This window comes from Sinohyriopsis cumingii, chromosome 10 (assembly GCF_028554795.1).
Source record: "Sinohyriopsis cumingii isolate HCF-2022 chromosome 10, ASM2855479v2, whole genome shotgun sequence".
Taxonomy (NCBI): Eukaryota; Metazoa; Mollusca; class Bivalvia; order Unionida; family Unionidae; genus Sinohyriopsis; species Sinohyriopsis cumingii.
In genome coordinates this window covers 77,484,823-77,501,777 of record NC_142970.1, presented here as the reverse complement: position 1 = coordinate 77,501,777, position 16,955 = coordinate 77,484,823, and the positions used below count along the sequence as shown (strand labels likewise).

The following is a 16,955-nucleotide window of genomic DNA, read 5'->3' as shown; positions in this document are numbered from 1 at the left end:
GGCCAACATACCCATCCCTATGCTATGCATCAAAGACGTAATGCAGACACCTGGGCCAACATACCCATCCCTATGTTATGCATCAAGGAAGTAATGCAGGCACCTGGGCCAACATACCCATCCCTATGTAATGCATCAAGGAATTAATGCAGGCACCTGGGCCAACATACCCATCCCTATGCTATGCATCAAGGAAGTAATGCAGACACCTGGGTCAACAAACCCATCCCTATGCTATGCATCAAGGAAGTAATGCAGACACCTGGGCCAACATACCCATCCCTATGCTATGCATCAAAGACGTAATGCAGACACCTGGGCCAACATACCCATCCCTATGTTATGCATCAAGGAAGTAATGCAGGCACCTGGGCCAACATACCCATCCCTATGTAATGCATCAAGGAAGTAATGCAGGCACCTGGGCCAAAATACCCATCCCTATGTTATGCATCAAGGAAGTAATGCAGGCACCTGGGCCAACATACCCATCCCTATGCTATGCATCAAAGACGTAATGCAGACACCTGGGCCAACATACCCATTCTGATGCTATGCATCAAAGAAGTAATGCAGACACCTGGGCCAACATACCCATCCCCATGTTATGCATCAAGGAAGTAATGCAGACACCTGGGCCAACATACCCATCCCTATGTTATGCATCAAAGACATAATGCAGGCACCTGGGCCAACATACCCATCCCTATGTAATGCATCAAGGAATTAATGCAGACACCTGGGCCAACATACCCATCCCTATGTTATGCATCAATGAAGTAATGCAGACACCTGGGCCAACATACCCATCCCGATGCTATGCATCAAAGACGTAATGCAGACACCTGGGTCAACATACCCATCCCTATGCTATGCATCAAGGAAGTAATGCAGACACCTGGGCCAACATACCCATCCCTATATTATGCATCAAGGAAGTAATGCAGACACCTGGGCCAACATACCCATCCCTATACTATGCATCAAAGATATAATGCAGACACCTGGGCCAACATACCCATCCCAATGCTATGTATCAAAGAAGTAATGCAGGCACCTGGGCCAACATATCCATCCTTATGCTATGCATCAAGGAAGTAATGCAGGCACCTGGGTCAACATACCCATCCCTATGCTATGCATCAAAGACGTAATGCAGACACCTGGGTCAACGTACCCATCCCTATGTAATGCATCAAGGAAGTAATGCAGGCACCTGGGCCAACATACCCATCCCTATGCTATGCATCAAAGATGTAATGGAGACACCTGGGCCAACATACCCATTCCCATGTTATGCATCAAGGAAGTAATGCAGACACCTGGGCCAATATACCCATCCCGATGCTATGCATCAAGGAAGTAATGCAGACACCTGGGCCAACATACCCATCCCTATGTAATGCATCAAGGAAGTAATGCAGGCACCTGGGCCAACATACCCATCCCTATGCTATGCATCAAAGATGTAATGCAGACACCTGGGCCAACATACCCATCCCGATGCTATGCATCAAAGAAGTAATACAGACACCTGGGCCAACATACCCATCCCCATGTTATGCATCAAGGAAGTAATGCAGACACCTGGGCCAACATACCCATCCCTATGTTATGCATCAAAGACATAATGCAGGTACCTGGGCCAACATACCCATCCCTATGTAATGCATCAAGGAATTAATGCAGACACCTGGGCCAACATACCCATCCCTATGTTATGCATCAAGGAAGTAATGCAGACACCTGGGCCAACATACCCATCCCAATGCTATGCATCAAAGACGTAATGCAGACACCTGGGTCAACATACCATCCCTATGCTATGCATCAAGGAAGTAATGCAGACACCTGGGCCAACATACACATCCCTATGTTATGCATCAAGGAAGTAATGCAGACACCTGGGCCAACATACCCATCCCGATGCTATGCATCAAAGACGTAATGCAGACACCTGGGTCAACATACCCATCCCTATGCTATGCATCAAGGAAGTAATGCAGACACCTGGGCCAACATACCTCTCCCCATGTTATGCATCAAAGACATAATGCAGACACCTGGGCCAACATACCCATCCCTATGTTATGCATCAAAAAAGTAATGCAGACACCTGGGCCAACATACCCATCCCGATGCTATGCATCAAAGACATAATGCAGACACCTGGGTCAACATACCCATCCCTATGCTATGCATCAAGGAAGTAATGCAGACACCTGGGCCAACATACCCATCCCTATGTAATGCATCAAGAAGTAATGCAGACACCTGGGTCAAGATACCCATCCCGATGCTATGCATCGAAGATGTAATGCAGACACCTGGGTCAACATACCCATCACTATGCTATGCATCAAGGAAGTAATGCAGACACCTGGGCCAACATACCGATCACTATGCTATGCATCAAGGAAGTAATGTAATGTGCTTGTTGCACATCATTTTGTGCATCATGATTAAGTGATCAACTTCAGGGCCTCTTCCTGCATAACTCATAATGCTAAACTGTCCTCACAACCCATGTGTCCAACACCAGTGGACGATTAACAATTCTGAGAACATCTCCAGCCCTAGTGTTGTATCCAGTGAGCCTGTCAACTTTGGAGAACACAAAAAATATACAAAGGACAAATAATTGTTAGCACTGGAAGTGAAGGTCAAAAAATTGTGCACACAGTGGTCAAGATTTAGGGTACAATGGCCAAAAATTGCAAGAAACCTGCATTCCTCCACTCAAGGTACAACATTGCAGACCATCCCAAATCATATCCCAAGATTTCCAGTCTCCATCATGAATGGTGTAAGAGGAATTACCTGACCTTGAGTAGCAAGCATGCTTACAACAAGATCACAAAATTCTATCTTCAACCTTGATCTTTCAGCTTACGACCCCAAAACTGATCATAATGTTTCTTCCACCAGTGCAAGCTATTCACAATGTTTGGCAACTGCAACTGATGAAGAACTCAAGTTATTGTGCAGAAACCATTTTCTTTTCTCAGTCAAAATGATCTTAACCTTTGTTCTTTTCAGCCCAAAATATTTAGATTTCTTTCCCAAAGTGTAAGCCATCCACAATATTTTGAACTTGATGGTGGACAAATGAAGTTATTGCCCAGAAACCAAAACTGCAATGGACGGACATGAGACAAAATAGAAAAGATCTAGACATAATACATGCTCCCTTGTGGCTGGCATAAAATAAGGGAAGAATATTGAATTTGCTATTTTTCATTGGATACTCATTTTTGTAGATGCAAACATGGTTTGATGCAAACCACAATTGAAACACCTGACAGACAAAAAATCCACTGTTGAAACAATGCCCATATTGATGATATTTATATAATGTAAGAACAAAATATCTTTTTTTAAGCAAAGCCGCAAAAAGTAGACCCATGAGAATAAATGAATTTACTATACTATTATCATACACTCAAAACTGGCCCAAGGTATGGCATGTGGAAACTGATATGGGGTCGAGTACATACGTGGACTCAATATTGGCTCCTTAGACCAGACTTGGAAACAGATATGGGGCTGAGTACTTATATGCACTCAATACTGGCCCCTCAGTCAAGACTTGGAAACAGATATAGGGTTGAATATTTACATGCAATCAATACTGGGCCCTTACACAAGACTTTGAAATTGATATGGGGTTGAGTACATACATGCACTCAATACTGGCTCCTTAGTCCAGACTTGGATAAAGATATGGGGTTGAGGATTTACATGCTCTCAATACTGGCCCCTTAGCCCAGACATGGAAACAGATATAGGGTTGAGTATTTACATCCACTCAATACTGGCCCCTCAGTCAAGACTTGGAAACAAATATGGGGATGAATACTTACATGTACTCAATACTGGCCCCTTAGTCCAGACTAAGAAAGAGATATAGGGTTGAGTACATGCATGCACTCAATACTGGCCCCTAAAACTTGATATGGGATATGAAAAGGGGAGGAGTATTTTTCAAAGTACATATTTTTGTTTCATTCAGTATGTTTACTTTGAATTTCCTAATTAAGAGAATAAGTATTGTTCAAAAAGTAATTACTAGTACAAATGCATTACTATTAGCATAGCATTTAGAAGCTCAGTGCCACATTGTTTGAAAAAATAAATGGAATACAAGAAAATCGCATGCTTCACTACATAATCACTCATTTATTATGAACATGGGTTATTTTCAACTACTTCTGAATTGTTAATGCCAAGTATTGATTTTAATTAGATTTAAGTATGATTTCTTCTTAACCTAGACCGAAAACGCTGATGTAATAATGTATTTTTACTATCCAGTGACAAACGAAATTAATGAACAAGTGATTGTTCTGGGCAACTGTATATTTTGGGATTTTGGTGCTCAGCATTAAGAGGATAATGTTAGGACTGGTCAGCCTGGTGTAAGGATAATTACATTGTTAGTCACATGACACAAATGGTTAAAATAAATATGACTGGCATATTGTGCCCTGGAACAAGCATTATATTGTGGTTTGAACGTGTTAAGTTTTACAAATGTGTGTTTAAAATACGGAATACCGGTACCCAAAAAAAACCAAATGCTCAATTCGTAAGGCAAATACTGGCTGATGATAGTCATGACGATAATTTTTAAAGTTATGAAGTATAGCAGACAAGTGGAGCTGGTAAAAGTGTTAATGGAGATACCAGTGCAATATTCTGACCCCGAAAATGGTGTTAAATATGAGTCTGATATACATACTGGGTGGACAAAAATATATGGCACGTCGGTCAAGCACCCTTTCAGCAAATGTAGAAAATACCAAGCCAAACTAAAAACAGACAACTTTTAAGATGAATGCAACTTTCCTTTTCTTTCTCTCAAACAATTTAGCCCTACAACAAAACTATACTCCCCTATCGGGGTTAAGATAAACTAAATAAATAAGAATGAGAAGAAAAAAAATGAAATTAAGAAGTATAGATATTTATTTGATCAATATACATGTCTGGTGGCTAAAGAGAGTCCTGATCAAATGGTTTAAAATGTTCAATACAAATCATTGATAACCAACAGTGGATGAGAATGGCGTATAAATAGATGCTAGGTATACGTCTCTCTGTAATCTGGATTATGGAAATACAACCAGTAAATCACATCAAAGGCATCACCTACCACTGACAGACCTTCTAAAGATGGAAAGACCCTCAAGTTAATAAGAGTATCAATAATGTATCATAAAGGTCTTTTAGTGAAAACCCCATGCTGATATAAGGAGTAACAATGTGGCAGCCATGTTGGCAGTGCAGGCAGCACGATTTTCATTTAGCACCACCTTGGTCATGGTAGTTTAGGAAGATTAACAATCAAAAACTCTAGTAGTAATGGGCAGATGGGCAATGAACAACATGTCAGTCCTGTTAGCTCTTCTGGTGTATGACCAGTCAAACTCAGAATTGCTACTTTTGTCATCATGCAGATCTGGGTGTCCAAAGATCAACCAGCTGATTTGATGTGACCTAATGATTAGAGCTTAATATACTGTACCCTGGCTTTTTCAAGCTGAGCAAGAGCCTGTTTGGCCGTTTCCCTCCGCAGAGCCTCCCCTTCTTCGTCCAGGGACAACTGGTCAGAGGAGGGTTGACTATAGTTGGAATCCTGGGAGCCCTGAAAAAGACAGAAATACACCAAATGAATCTGGACTGATATTCTTCCTATAGCTATATAATTGAAACCAACTTTCATTAATTAATACTAAATTTCAACATTCCCCCAGTAATAAAACAAGCTTGTTTGTTATTACTGTTTTATTATTTTTTGTGGATCCACAATTAGTGCAGTATCATGTTGGGTTCCTTTTAAATAAATGTTGATGGCAATTTAATTTAATGAAATGTGATATCAACAAAAACAAGAGGCCCTTGAAGGGGTTGACAAAAATTTAAGGCAAGATCACTTCTTCCTTTTAACTGTTGAGTGTTGAAACCATCTCCAATATTCCTCAGCAACAAGGCAGTTTTCAAATTAACTGCTGTGGTGGACATACTGGATGTCATCAGGACACCATTTCAATTTAGTACCAATATGGCAACATAACAAGTCTATAGTGGACGCCCCATTTTGCTGGTGGAGTAAATGTAACAAGATTTTCTAGATGGTTGCCATGGTGGCCATGTTAGATACCAGCTTGGCATCATCTCAATTTAAGATTAACAAGAGATCCTAAGAAGTCTTTTTGCAAAAGCACAATGCTGGTATGACCAAACTTGTTGAAAAAGTAGCTATAAGAAGATTTTCAAGATGGATATAATGCTAGTCAGATTAGAATGTTAAGGAGTCCATTGAAAGGACTGATGTTCTTTTTGAAGAAAAATAAATTCCAGGAACTCAAGACAAGACCATTTCTTCCCTTTAACTGCAGAATGTTGAAAACATCTCTAATATTCTTCAGTGATAACAAAATTTTCAAATTAAGTCAGTGGTGGACGTACTGCATGTTAGATTGGCACCATTTTCATTATGACCAATTAGACATTATAAGAAGTCAATCTTTGAAATCTGCATGCTAATATGACCATTCATTTCAGAGCAGTTGTGATAAGATTTTGAAAATGGTCACTGTGGCAGCATATCTGAGCAGCCCCAATTTCATTCAGGACTATCTATACAACTGAAATTTCATTCAGGACCATCTAAACATCTGAAATTTCATTCAGGACAATCTAAACATCTGAAATTTCATTTAGGGCCATCTAAACATCTGAAATTTCATTCAGGACAATCAAAACATCTGAAATTTCATTTAGGACAATCTAAACATCTGAAATTTCATTTAGGGCCATCTAAACATCTGAAATTTCATTTAGAGCCTTCTAAACATCTGAAATTTCATTCAGGACCATCTAAACATCTGAAATTTCATTTAGGGCCATCTAAACATCTGAAATTTCATTCAGGACAATCTAAACATCTGAAATTTCATTTAGGGCCATCTAAACATCTGAAATTTCATTTAGGGCCATCTAAACATCTGAAATTTCATTTAGGGCCATCTAAACATCTGAAATTTCATTTAGGGCCATCTAAACATCTGAAATTTCATTCAGGACCATCTAAACATCTGAAATTTCATTCAGGACCATCTAAACAACTGAAATTTCATTCAGGACCATCTAAACATCTGAAATTTCATTTAGGGCCATCTAAACATTTGAAATTTCATTCAGGACCATCTAAACATCTGAAATTTCATTCAGGAACATCTAAACATCTGAAATTTCTACTTATTCAGGAGTAGTAGTGATAACTAGATTTTCAAGAAGTCATTTTCATTTAGACAAAGTAACGCCATAAAAACTCGGATCAAAATCCCATGTCAAAATGACTTTCTTTAAAGAAGAGTAGCTAAGTGAGACTTTCAAGATGGCCATATAATGGACATCATTTAACACCATTATAAATCAACAAATGATTACAAGAAGTCTTGTAGTGAAAAATCCATTAACGTATAACCATTTATTCAGGAGAAGTAATTATGACAAGATTTTCAAGCCGGTTTCTGTGACAGCTGTATTAGACCCCAGTTCAACACAATTTTCAGTAGATATAACATTTTCAAGACAGATGCCTTGGTGGCAACACTGAGTATGTCAGCACCATTTTCATTCAGCATCAAGCAGATATCATAATAAGTCTTTTAATGAAATCCCATGTTGATATGATCATCCATTCACAAGGACTAGCCATAAGATTTTCAAGATGGCCACTGCGACGGCCATACTGGATGTGCGAGTGGCACCATTTTGTCTAAGACCAACTAGACCATGCAATGAACGTCTGCATAAAGTTTATGACAATCTTCTTAATAGTCATGGATGAGTAGTGATAACAAACTTGTGCTTGCAGATGGATGGACAGCAAAAGACAGACAAGAGATGGACAATAGAGACAGACAATAGACAATCTCATAAGATCTTCTGGTCTGTGACCAGATGGGTCAAAAACAAACCCATGTCAGTGTTTTCTCCTGACATGTGAATGTGCAAATCTCTTCTAATTTAATGAATCTCCTTCACTCTTCGTAAGAATGACCAAGTATGAAAATTGAATACAGTCAATTTGCTGGAAGCATAATGAAATTCACAAAAATTAAAGCTCAATCTGATCGTCCACCTCCACAATCAAAAGGTTACCAATCCACCTCCACAATCAAAAGGTTACCGATCCACCTCCACAATCAAAAGGTTACCAATCCACCTCCACAATCAAAAGGTTACTGATCCACCTCCACAATCAAAAGGCTACCAATTCACCTCCACAATCAAAAGGTTACCGATCCACCTCCACAATCAAAAGGTTATCGAGTAGCATATTCCAGCTGAGCTGTGAGACACATTTATTATCAAGTTATTACAGGTATTTTACCTAATCGAATTTTGCAACTGAGCAGTGGGACACTTTTATTATCTAATTACATGTGCTTCACCAAGTTGCATTTTCCAACATAACTGCTAAAGAATTTTATTATCTGGTTATTACAAATGTTTTACCTAATGGCATTTTCCAACTGAGCAGTGAGACGCTTTTATTGATTATAAAGTTATTACAAGTGTTTTTTTACCAACTGCACATGGCAATGATGCAGTGTTCATTCCAGTAAAAGAAAATGCGGGCCCCATCAGCTCCCATCATATCAAAATGGGGAAGCTAGCAAAAACAGGGTTCATAAATACCTTATCGTGTTTACTGAAGAATTTGAAGACATGATAATAATAATAATAATAATAATAATAATAATAATGCTTTATTTATAGAGGGTGACTCATTAGTCAAGGACTATTCTCCCTTGAGGCCCTCTTAAGGAGAGTATAACAATGCACATTTTATGAAGAGAGCAATAATTACTGTATATATATTAAAATACTAAATTCCATTATCTGTTATAAACACATTCATGCTCATGATTTCTCTTCTTAAATACTCTAATATTTTCAGCAGATTTTACATGTAGTGGAAGCTTGTTCCACAGAACTGTACTAGAGTATTGGAAACTCTTTTTAAATGGCTCTGTTCTTGGAATTGGTGCCTGAAGGTTTCCACGTGATATTGATCTCAACTGGTATTGTGTTGAAAAAGGCCTGAACAAGTCCTGAAGATACTCTGGTGCAGTTCCATATATTGTGAACCATTTGAGTTCTGTAAATAATGCTTTTGAGGGATGATCAACAGATGCATCTAAATTACATGTGCTGCTCGTTTCTGAAGTTTATAACTCCTGTCAAGCTCAGATTTAGCACAGTTTGCCCATACATTAGAACAATAATCCATTGTTGGAAGAATATATGACTTGTAGTATAGATTCTTGATTCTGCTGAGAAAGACAATTTTGGATGACTGTTTTACAAAGCTTATCAATATGGTCATTCCATAATAAATAATTATCTATGGACAACCTACAAACCTTTCATGTTTGACATTTTCGAATGGATGATTATTTATAGCAAGAGATAGTTTGGGTTCCCTGACTTGTTTAGCTTTTGTGATGTCCATAAAATCATACATTTTGTTTTACCTTCATTAATTACCATCCTATTTTGTTGTGCCCAGTTTTGGACTCTAATAAGGTCTGAGTTTAATCTCATTTGGATAACTTCAGTATCAGAACTAGATGTATACAAGGTTGCATCATCAGTACAGGACATATCAGTACTGCAAGCACTAGCACTATATGCTTCAATTCAATTAATGTAGCATGGTTTTCTTCCTTGTTTGATAAAATAATATTTTCTACTGTTCAGGTCATTATTATTTTAAGTGGGGGGGGGGGGCAGGCTCTTTAAGCCAGATTTTTTTCTTTCTTTCAGTTCAAAACAGCTTTTGTTCCCATTGCATATGAGTAAGAATATTTCTTACAAGCTATTCAAGGGCTGAAAATGTTTTAAAGCCCAACCCCAATCTCCACCCATTTTTGAATGCTATCTGTTAGCTGACAAAGACACTGTATTGTTTGATATGTGCCCAGGTGCCTAGTATTTGGGGATGGGGTATGCACCCTACATGTGCCATGCAGGGAACGTTCATGCACAAAAAAGCAAAATATAAGGATCAATGGCACAAAGGCACAGGCAAGAATGAACCCTGTTGGACAACCTATTTAATTCAAGATATTGTTGCCCCCTTAAGAAATGAAAATCTGCCATTCTGAAAAAAGGGGGAATTCTCTCCAGTGTGAAACTCCTGGAGAAAATCATGCCCACAGGCAGTGGAAAACGTACACAAGCAAAATATGATACGGTTATTATTTAACAAGTTTACATTACAGTAAATATTGTAATTGATTTTTACATTAGGCAGCAAATGGAGCCTACAGACCAGAAAAAAAAATTACATGTATCCCAGTCAGTGTGTAAAGTTAATAATTTTGCTGTATTTTTCCCATAAAGTTTATTATAATCAATAATAAAATTGGAACTTTTTAAAAATTAGAAGCTGTCACACTGGCCCCTTTGAAGAATGCCATATATACCTGTTAAGAAGACAGAAGACAACTATCTGTATCACAGCTTATGTATCATATCGTATATACCTGCCTGGAAGACAGCTGACTCCTCACTTTATCATATCTTGTGGGGCAAAAAGAAATTCCATGCCATATTGAGAGGCTACATCAATCCTAACAAAATTCAACTTAAAAATACCAATTAAATTTGATAAGATATAAATACAGGGCTTCAAAAATCCACTTATCTGCTAGTCCAAACATGTGATAGGTATACAAGTACATTTTATTTGTGTTTATAAAGAATCTATGCCCCAACTTGTGACCTAAAAGTTAAAAAATGTTTAAAAAAATAGAAATTATAAAAAATTTTATAATCACATGAAAGTCCAATCAAAACACCTGCCAGGTATGTATGCAAACATTCTTATTAGCTTTCTTTGTCTACCTCAAGTGGAGTTTGGTTAGTAATGCTAACATCTTTACAAATGACAAATTGCTTAAATGGCCTGAAAATCAAATCAGGCCATCAAATTATTATGGACACATATATGCCAGCCAAATGTTACATTCTACATTGGGTTGTTTTTGAACAATCTACCCAAAACGCTTCTTGTGACTAATGGGCATGAGCAAATCAAAACACCTTGGTTCACAAAAATGCATGGATGTATATATTAGCATTTAAAAGCATATCAGCACAATAGTGGTTACATGGTGCCAATTAAATGTAAAGTCGTAAAATGGTGGAGAAAAATAATAATTCTGCAACAAAATATTTTGGGGAAAACACTCTTCCATACAAATTTCCAGGCCTGCTGTAACAAAATTTTAAAATTTTGATTACTCTAACCTCATTTTCAGTGGAAGTTATACTTGAAAATCAAAATTCCTTACATTTGAGCATACATTCTGTGTTCTGCTAGTTTCATTCGTGTGAGGCAGTTAGTGTTATACAGATGAATAGTTTAATTTCAAAACAGATTTGCCAAATTGTTATCAGTGTGTTAGCACAGGGTGTTTGTTATCAGATTTATGTAATTGTTATCAGTGTGTTAACAGGGGATGTCTGTTATCAGAGTTATGTAATTGTTATCAGTGTGTTAGCAGGGGCTGTCTGACTGTTATCAGAGTTATGTAATTGTTATCAGTGTGTTAGCAGGGGGTGTCTGACTGTTATCAGAGCTATGCAATTGTTATCAGTGTGTTAGCAGGGGGTGCCTGACTGTTATCAATTATGTAACTGTTTGGAGTAATTCAAACTAAAACTTGATGATGATGACTGATATCACTGGACAACAAATTTTTACAAAAGTCATGTTACTGAAATAAAATTAGTCAATTCTTATCAATTTTTATGTGCTGAACACGAATATGACAGTCAAATTGCAAAATTGGCTCTAGTTTTTTTGTAATCTGCAAGAAATTAATGTTTACATAACGAAATGCATTCCAATAGTAAAAGGTCAACTGTAATAGCCTACCTATAAAAAATCAAGTCATTGACTACATCTTAGATTTCTTCGCCTGTCTCTTGTACTGCTGTTCGGGAGCATCTCTGAGGAGTGTCCAGCAGTAGTCAGCCAGCATTGTAGTGGACCATTTTCCCTGGTATCTTTGTTCCATTGTTGCGATATCTTGATGAAAACGTTCGCCGTGTTCATCACTAACAATACCACAGTTGCTAGGAAAGAAATCCAAATGGGAATGAAGGAAGTGAATCTTTAGAGACATATTGCAGCCAAGTTTCTTATACTTCATCAACATGTCTTCTACTAGTTCCTTATAGTTTTCTGCCCTAACATTTCCGAGGAAGTTTGTAGAAACTAGGCGAAAAGCATTCCATGCTTGTTTCGCGTCACCTTCCAGCAAGTTGTTGAACCGGTCATCTTTGAAAAGCTCTCGAATCTGAGGACCCACAAAAACTCCCTCTTTAATCTTTGCTTCGCTGAGTCGAGGGAATTTTTCATGCAGGTATCGGAATGCTGGCAAAGTCCGGTCAATGGCTTTCACGAAGTTCTTCATCAAACCTAGTTTGATGTGAAGGGGTGGTAGCAAGATTTTCTGAGCCTCAACCAGAGCTGGGTGTTGGATATTCTTCTCTCCAATGGCTACATTCTGCCTGTGAGTCCATTCCTTCCTCATGTAGTGCATTTCCCTTGCTCGGCTATCCCACTCGCATAAGAAACACATGTATTTTGTATATCCTTGCTGCAGTCCCATTAAAAGGGCAACTACCTTCAAATCACCACAGAGGTGCCAGCTGTACTTGTTATACTCAATGGAATTCAGTAGCTGCCTTAAGTTATCGTATGTCTCTTTCATGTGGACAGCATACGCTACTGGAATAGATGGAAGAATGTTTCCATTGTGCAAAAGCACAGCCTTGAGACTCAATTTCGAAGAGTCCACAAATAGTCTCCATTCTTGTGGGTCATGAGTGATTTTTAAAGCATTCATGAGGCCCTCAATATCGGAACAGAATATCAGATTACTTTCCTTTCTGAAGAAAGGCTCCAATTGCTGGTGGCGCTTTCGATATGCAGTAATTGTGACATCTTCTTCTAGAAGATTCCATTGTTGGAGTCTTGATCCTAGCAATTCTGCCTTGTTCTTTGATAAGTCCAAATCACGAATCAGGTCATTTAGTTCTTCCTGTGTTATTCTGTGTGGGGTTGATGATGCACCAGTGAAAATCTGGATCACTGCATGCTGATGGACCAGGAGAAGAACAGGTCGACTCACCTTTGTCTTCGTCAGATGAATCAAGAGAATATTCTGCTGGAGGTTCTGGAATAGGAAGTCCCTCACCATGTGGAACTGGTCTCAATGCAGACGGAATGTTTGGGTAGACTATTCTCGACTTCTTTCGCTTCGTTATTCCGCCGGAAAGAGGAGGAACCAAGCAGAAGTAACAGTCATTTAGGTGGTTGCTTGGCTCTCTCCACACCATTGGGACTGCAAACGGCATTGATGACCTTTTGCAATTCAACCACTGTGAAAGCTGTGTTGTACATGTAGCACATCATATATGCGGAGCCCAAGGCTTGTCTTGGTCACCAACCTTGCATCCGAAGTAAAGATGATATGCCTTCTTCACTTGAGAATTGATACTTTTCTTCTGGTTGGCAAATGTCACTTCCCCACAAATATAGCAAAAATTGTCCGCGGTATTAACACACTTTCGAGGCATTACTGTTCTTTATTGTACGTAAATGGATAAAATAATAAGTTTTATGTAACAGTAGCTTGAACTGTCTCGCACAACGTCTAAAATATTTTAAATGCTGAACCTATCTGATTGGGCTTTATATAGTACACTGCTTACGTCAGCTTCAGCAGCCGCCTGGCATTAGTATAATAGGCCTACACATGTATAGTACACTGCTGACGTCAACTTACTTCAGCAGCCGCATGGCATTAGTATTGCATTGCATCAGAAAATGATGCAATCAACTGTGGATGATGTGAGCATGATGGTATTATGCAATGTTACATCATTATTCCGGATGTTGCTGCAGTCCTACTGGAGAAATTTACACAGTGAAACATAGAAAATGAGGTATATGAATATCTTCAAAACGAGAGCCAATACAAATTTTTCACGGTTATATTCGTGTTCGGCACACCAAAATACTACAGATTAGGGCCTTTTCAAGTCAGTAATGATTTCACTGTTGACCAGTGTATTCATCACAGGTCATAAAACATAGCATTCCAAAAAGTTCCAACTATTGTTAACTCACACACAATTTTCATTAGCACTGTAAAATTTGTGCTGATTCTGAAAGACAACTATACATGAAAAATTAATTTTACTTTATTATTGCAAAATCTACATAATAGGAGTGCGCACTTATGTTCTTTTAATAGAATGTGCATGACTCGATATTATATACATGTACAATTATCTACACTAAAATGCATCACAAAATGATTACCATAATGTCTGGATATTTACTATTACCATCCAGATTTTAAAATTTATTACAAGCATGAGGCCCAAGTGAGAATGATCTCACTCACCTTATCCACACTAAAAAGCATAACAAAACAATTGCCATGAAATTCTGATATTTACTCTTATCATCCAGATTTTGATAATTTATTACAATCAAAAGGTCCAAGTTACTCACTGTATCCACAACAGAAAGCATCACAAACAATTAACATAACATTTTGATATGTACTCTTAGCATCCAAATTTTAATGACTCAATACAAGCAAGAGACAGGTAGACCATGCCTTAAGCTCACATGACCATTGTGACATTCCAACCAAATTTGATCAATACTGGCTCAACCATTCTTACAAGGTGACATGGACAGAGGTCAGATGTCCCATGACAGATGCAGGGCCATGCCATAAGCTCATCTGACCTTTGTCCAGGTGAACTAAAAAGACCAAAGATGGGAATGATACAGAGAAGAAAACAGTTTTATGAAAATAGATATATAATACAATATGCATCCTTAATAAAAATGAAATAACAGAGTAATTGTCAGAAAATATATGTTTAACTCTCAACATTCTCTTTCTTGTACACAAACATTTAGCCAAAGAACTGGGTGTTAGTTGCATGTAGCCATGCCATCTTATAAGACCCAAGTTAAATTCTTCAGGATTATTGATTTTTTTTGAAAATATAAAATTAACCTTTAAACCCCAACAGGTAGGAAACTGATAAACAATAACCAAGGTATATGCACTATATATATATATTACTTTCTGACAACAATATCATGTACAAATGACATTCCAGAATGTGATCTAAAAAATTAAATGCAAAAATCTTAATATGCATGTGATCCCTCATCTTCATTAAACTATTAACACCTTGCAGATCAATCCGTCATTTCAGTGCTTTGCACTAGAGAAATTTTTTGGATTTCATCAGTTGCCTCCCTAAATATGTAACATCAACATGTTGTTGACAATGACAGTGATAAAAGCAAGAGCAATTCTGACTGGCTGCAGTGAAGTGCATCCAATGAAATTCACAGAGCTGAAGTACTGAAATACCACATTGATCTGCCAAGGTGTACACAGGTAAAAAAATCATAACCTTGGTGAGTGAAGATGGTAGTCGTTGTCATTGATAGAAAGTTCAACCTATGTCTGACAGCTAACTCATGCAAGACAGAGATGCATGGATTGGTCTAGGAATTTATACCGGCAAAGATGATATAGTAGTGGGTCAATGACAACCCTAAAATCCCTTAACTTACCACTGATGAGGTGCTCTCCAAAAGTTTTTTTTCATCACTGACAGCACCAGAGATAAAGCATGTCACCATTCCTAATGTCCAGAGTAACAATCTTGCTGGTAGCTAAGTCTCTGACTGGTTCATTTATCAAGCTTGCTGAATTTGTCCATTTTAATCAAACTCTTGCATCAAGTCTATTCATTTTCAATATGGAAAAGAATGTATTAGACCAAAGAGAGAAAATGAAACAATGTTATCCTGATTGCAAGAACAAAATCCAAAAGTCTCGTGGTAACTTATAAACACATCCCAAAATGAACCACAATTTCTTTCCTTTTGTTAACCTTTTGACTTGCAAAATAACCTTTTGACCTTGACAAATAACCTTTTGACCTTCCAAAAGACAACAGATCTGCATGAAATGCATAATTACAATGATATTGTACTTTCATCCCAAGCAACACAGCAAGCACTGAAATGTCAACAACAGCATACCATAACATTTATAAACAGTACATTATGCACCCACAAAATGGTAAATAGTGTTTTTATACTTTTTGCATGGATATCCCTCTTCTATTGGTAAATAACTATTCAGGTAACAAAATTGTATCCATTTGACTCGTGTACCTTGCTACTGGTGCCAAGGATTGCATTTTCCCTAAGGTGATACCCAATTTTAGGTATCATGACTGAATTAAACTTGCTTTGTGGAAACCATTTTCTTTTTTCTCAGTCTCTGTGACATTGATCTTTTACTTATTCATTTCCAATGCAAGTCATCTTATTTGGTCTGATCATGGTTTGCATCACAAGACTTCAGTTATTTTGTGAAAACTAGTTTCCTTCTTGCAGCTCCTCTGAACTTAACCTTTGACCTATGACCCACAAAATCAATGCTGTCTTTCATGTCTCAAATGCAAATCAATTAATAACTTTAATTAACACAAGTGGTACTGGATTTAAATCATATTGTGGAGAAAAAAAATTCCTCCTTTCAGTCCCTGTGATCTTGACCTTTGATTTGTTCCTAAAGTTAACAGACATATTCCTTGTATGAAATCCAAGCCATCCACAAAGTACGAAGTAAGAGATGAAAAAAATGAAACCTTTTCTTTATAGAGTGCTTTGATTGTGTCCTTTGACCATTTTACCCTAAAATATAATTGGTATCTTTCTTATCTCAAATGGTCACGGTATCTAGTATCTAATTTGAGCTATTTTGTAGAATGTTCTCCTTCTTCCAGTCCCAGTGACCTTGGCCTTTGAC

The 16,955-nt window shown here is 37.8% G+C and overlaps 1 protein-coding gene and 1 long non-coding RNA gene across 7 annotated transcripts in view; both read right to left on the bottom strand.

Moving 5' to 3' along the window:
* LOC149790423 (uncharacterized) overlaps nt 1-16,955 on the bottom strand; it is a 460,980-nt gene that overhangs the window by 323,500 nt on the left and 120,525 nt on the right. The gene's annotated exons all lie outside the window — the stretch shown is intronic.
* The window catches only part of LOC149790424 (voltage-dependent L-type calcium channel subunit beta-1-like), a 185,574-nt gene that overhangs the window by 52,503 nt on the left and 116,116 nt on the right, over nt 1-16,955 (bottom strand). For all 5 annotated transcript variants that reach the window (XR_016423840.1, XM_089972479.1, XM_089972477.1 and 2 more), the window contains one exon: nt 5,528-5,647. Coding sequence is in view for 4 of the 5 variants with exons in the window: in XM_089972479.1 (XP_089828605.1) it covers nt 5,528-5,647 (120 nt within the window). In the remaining variant the exon portion in view is untranslated. The remainder of the gene's footprint in view (nt 1-5,527; nt 5,648-16,955) is intronic.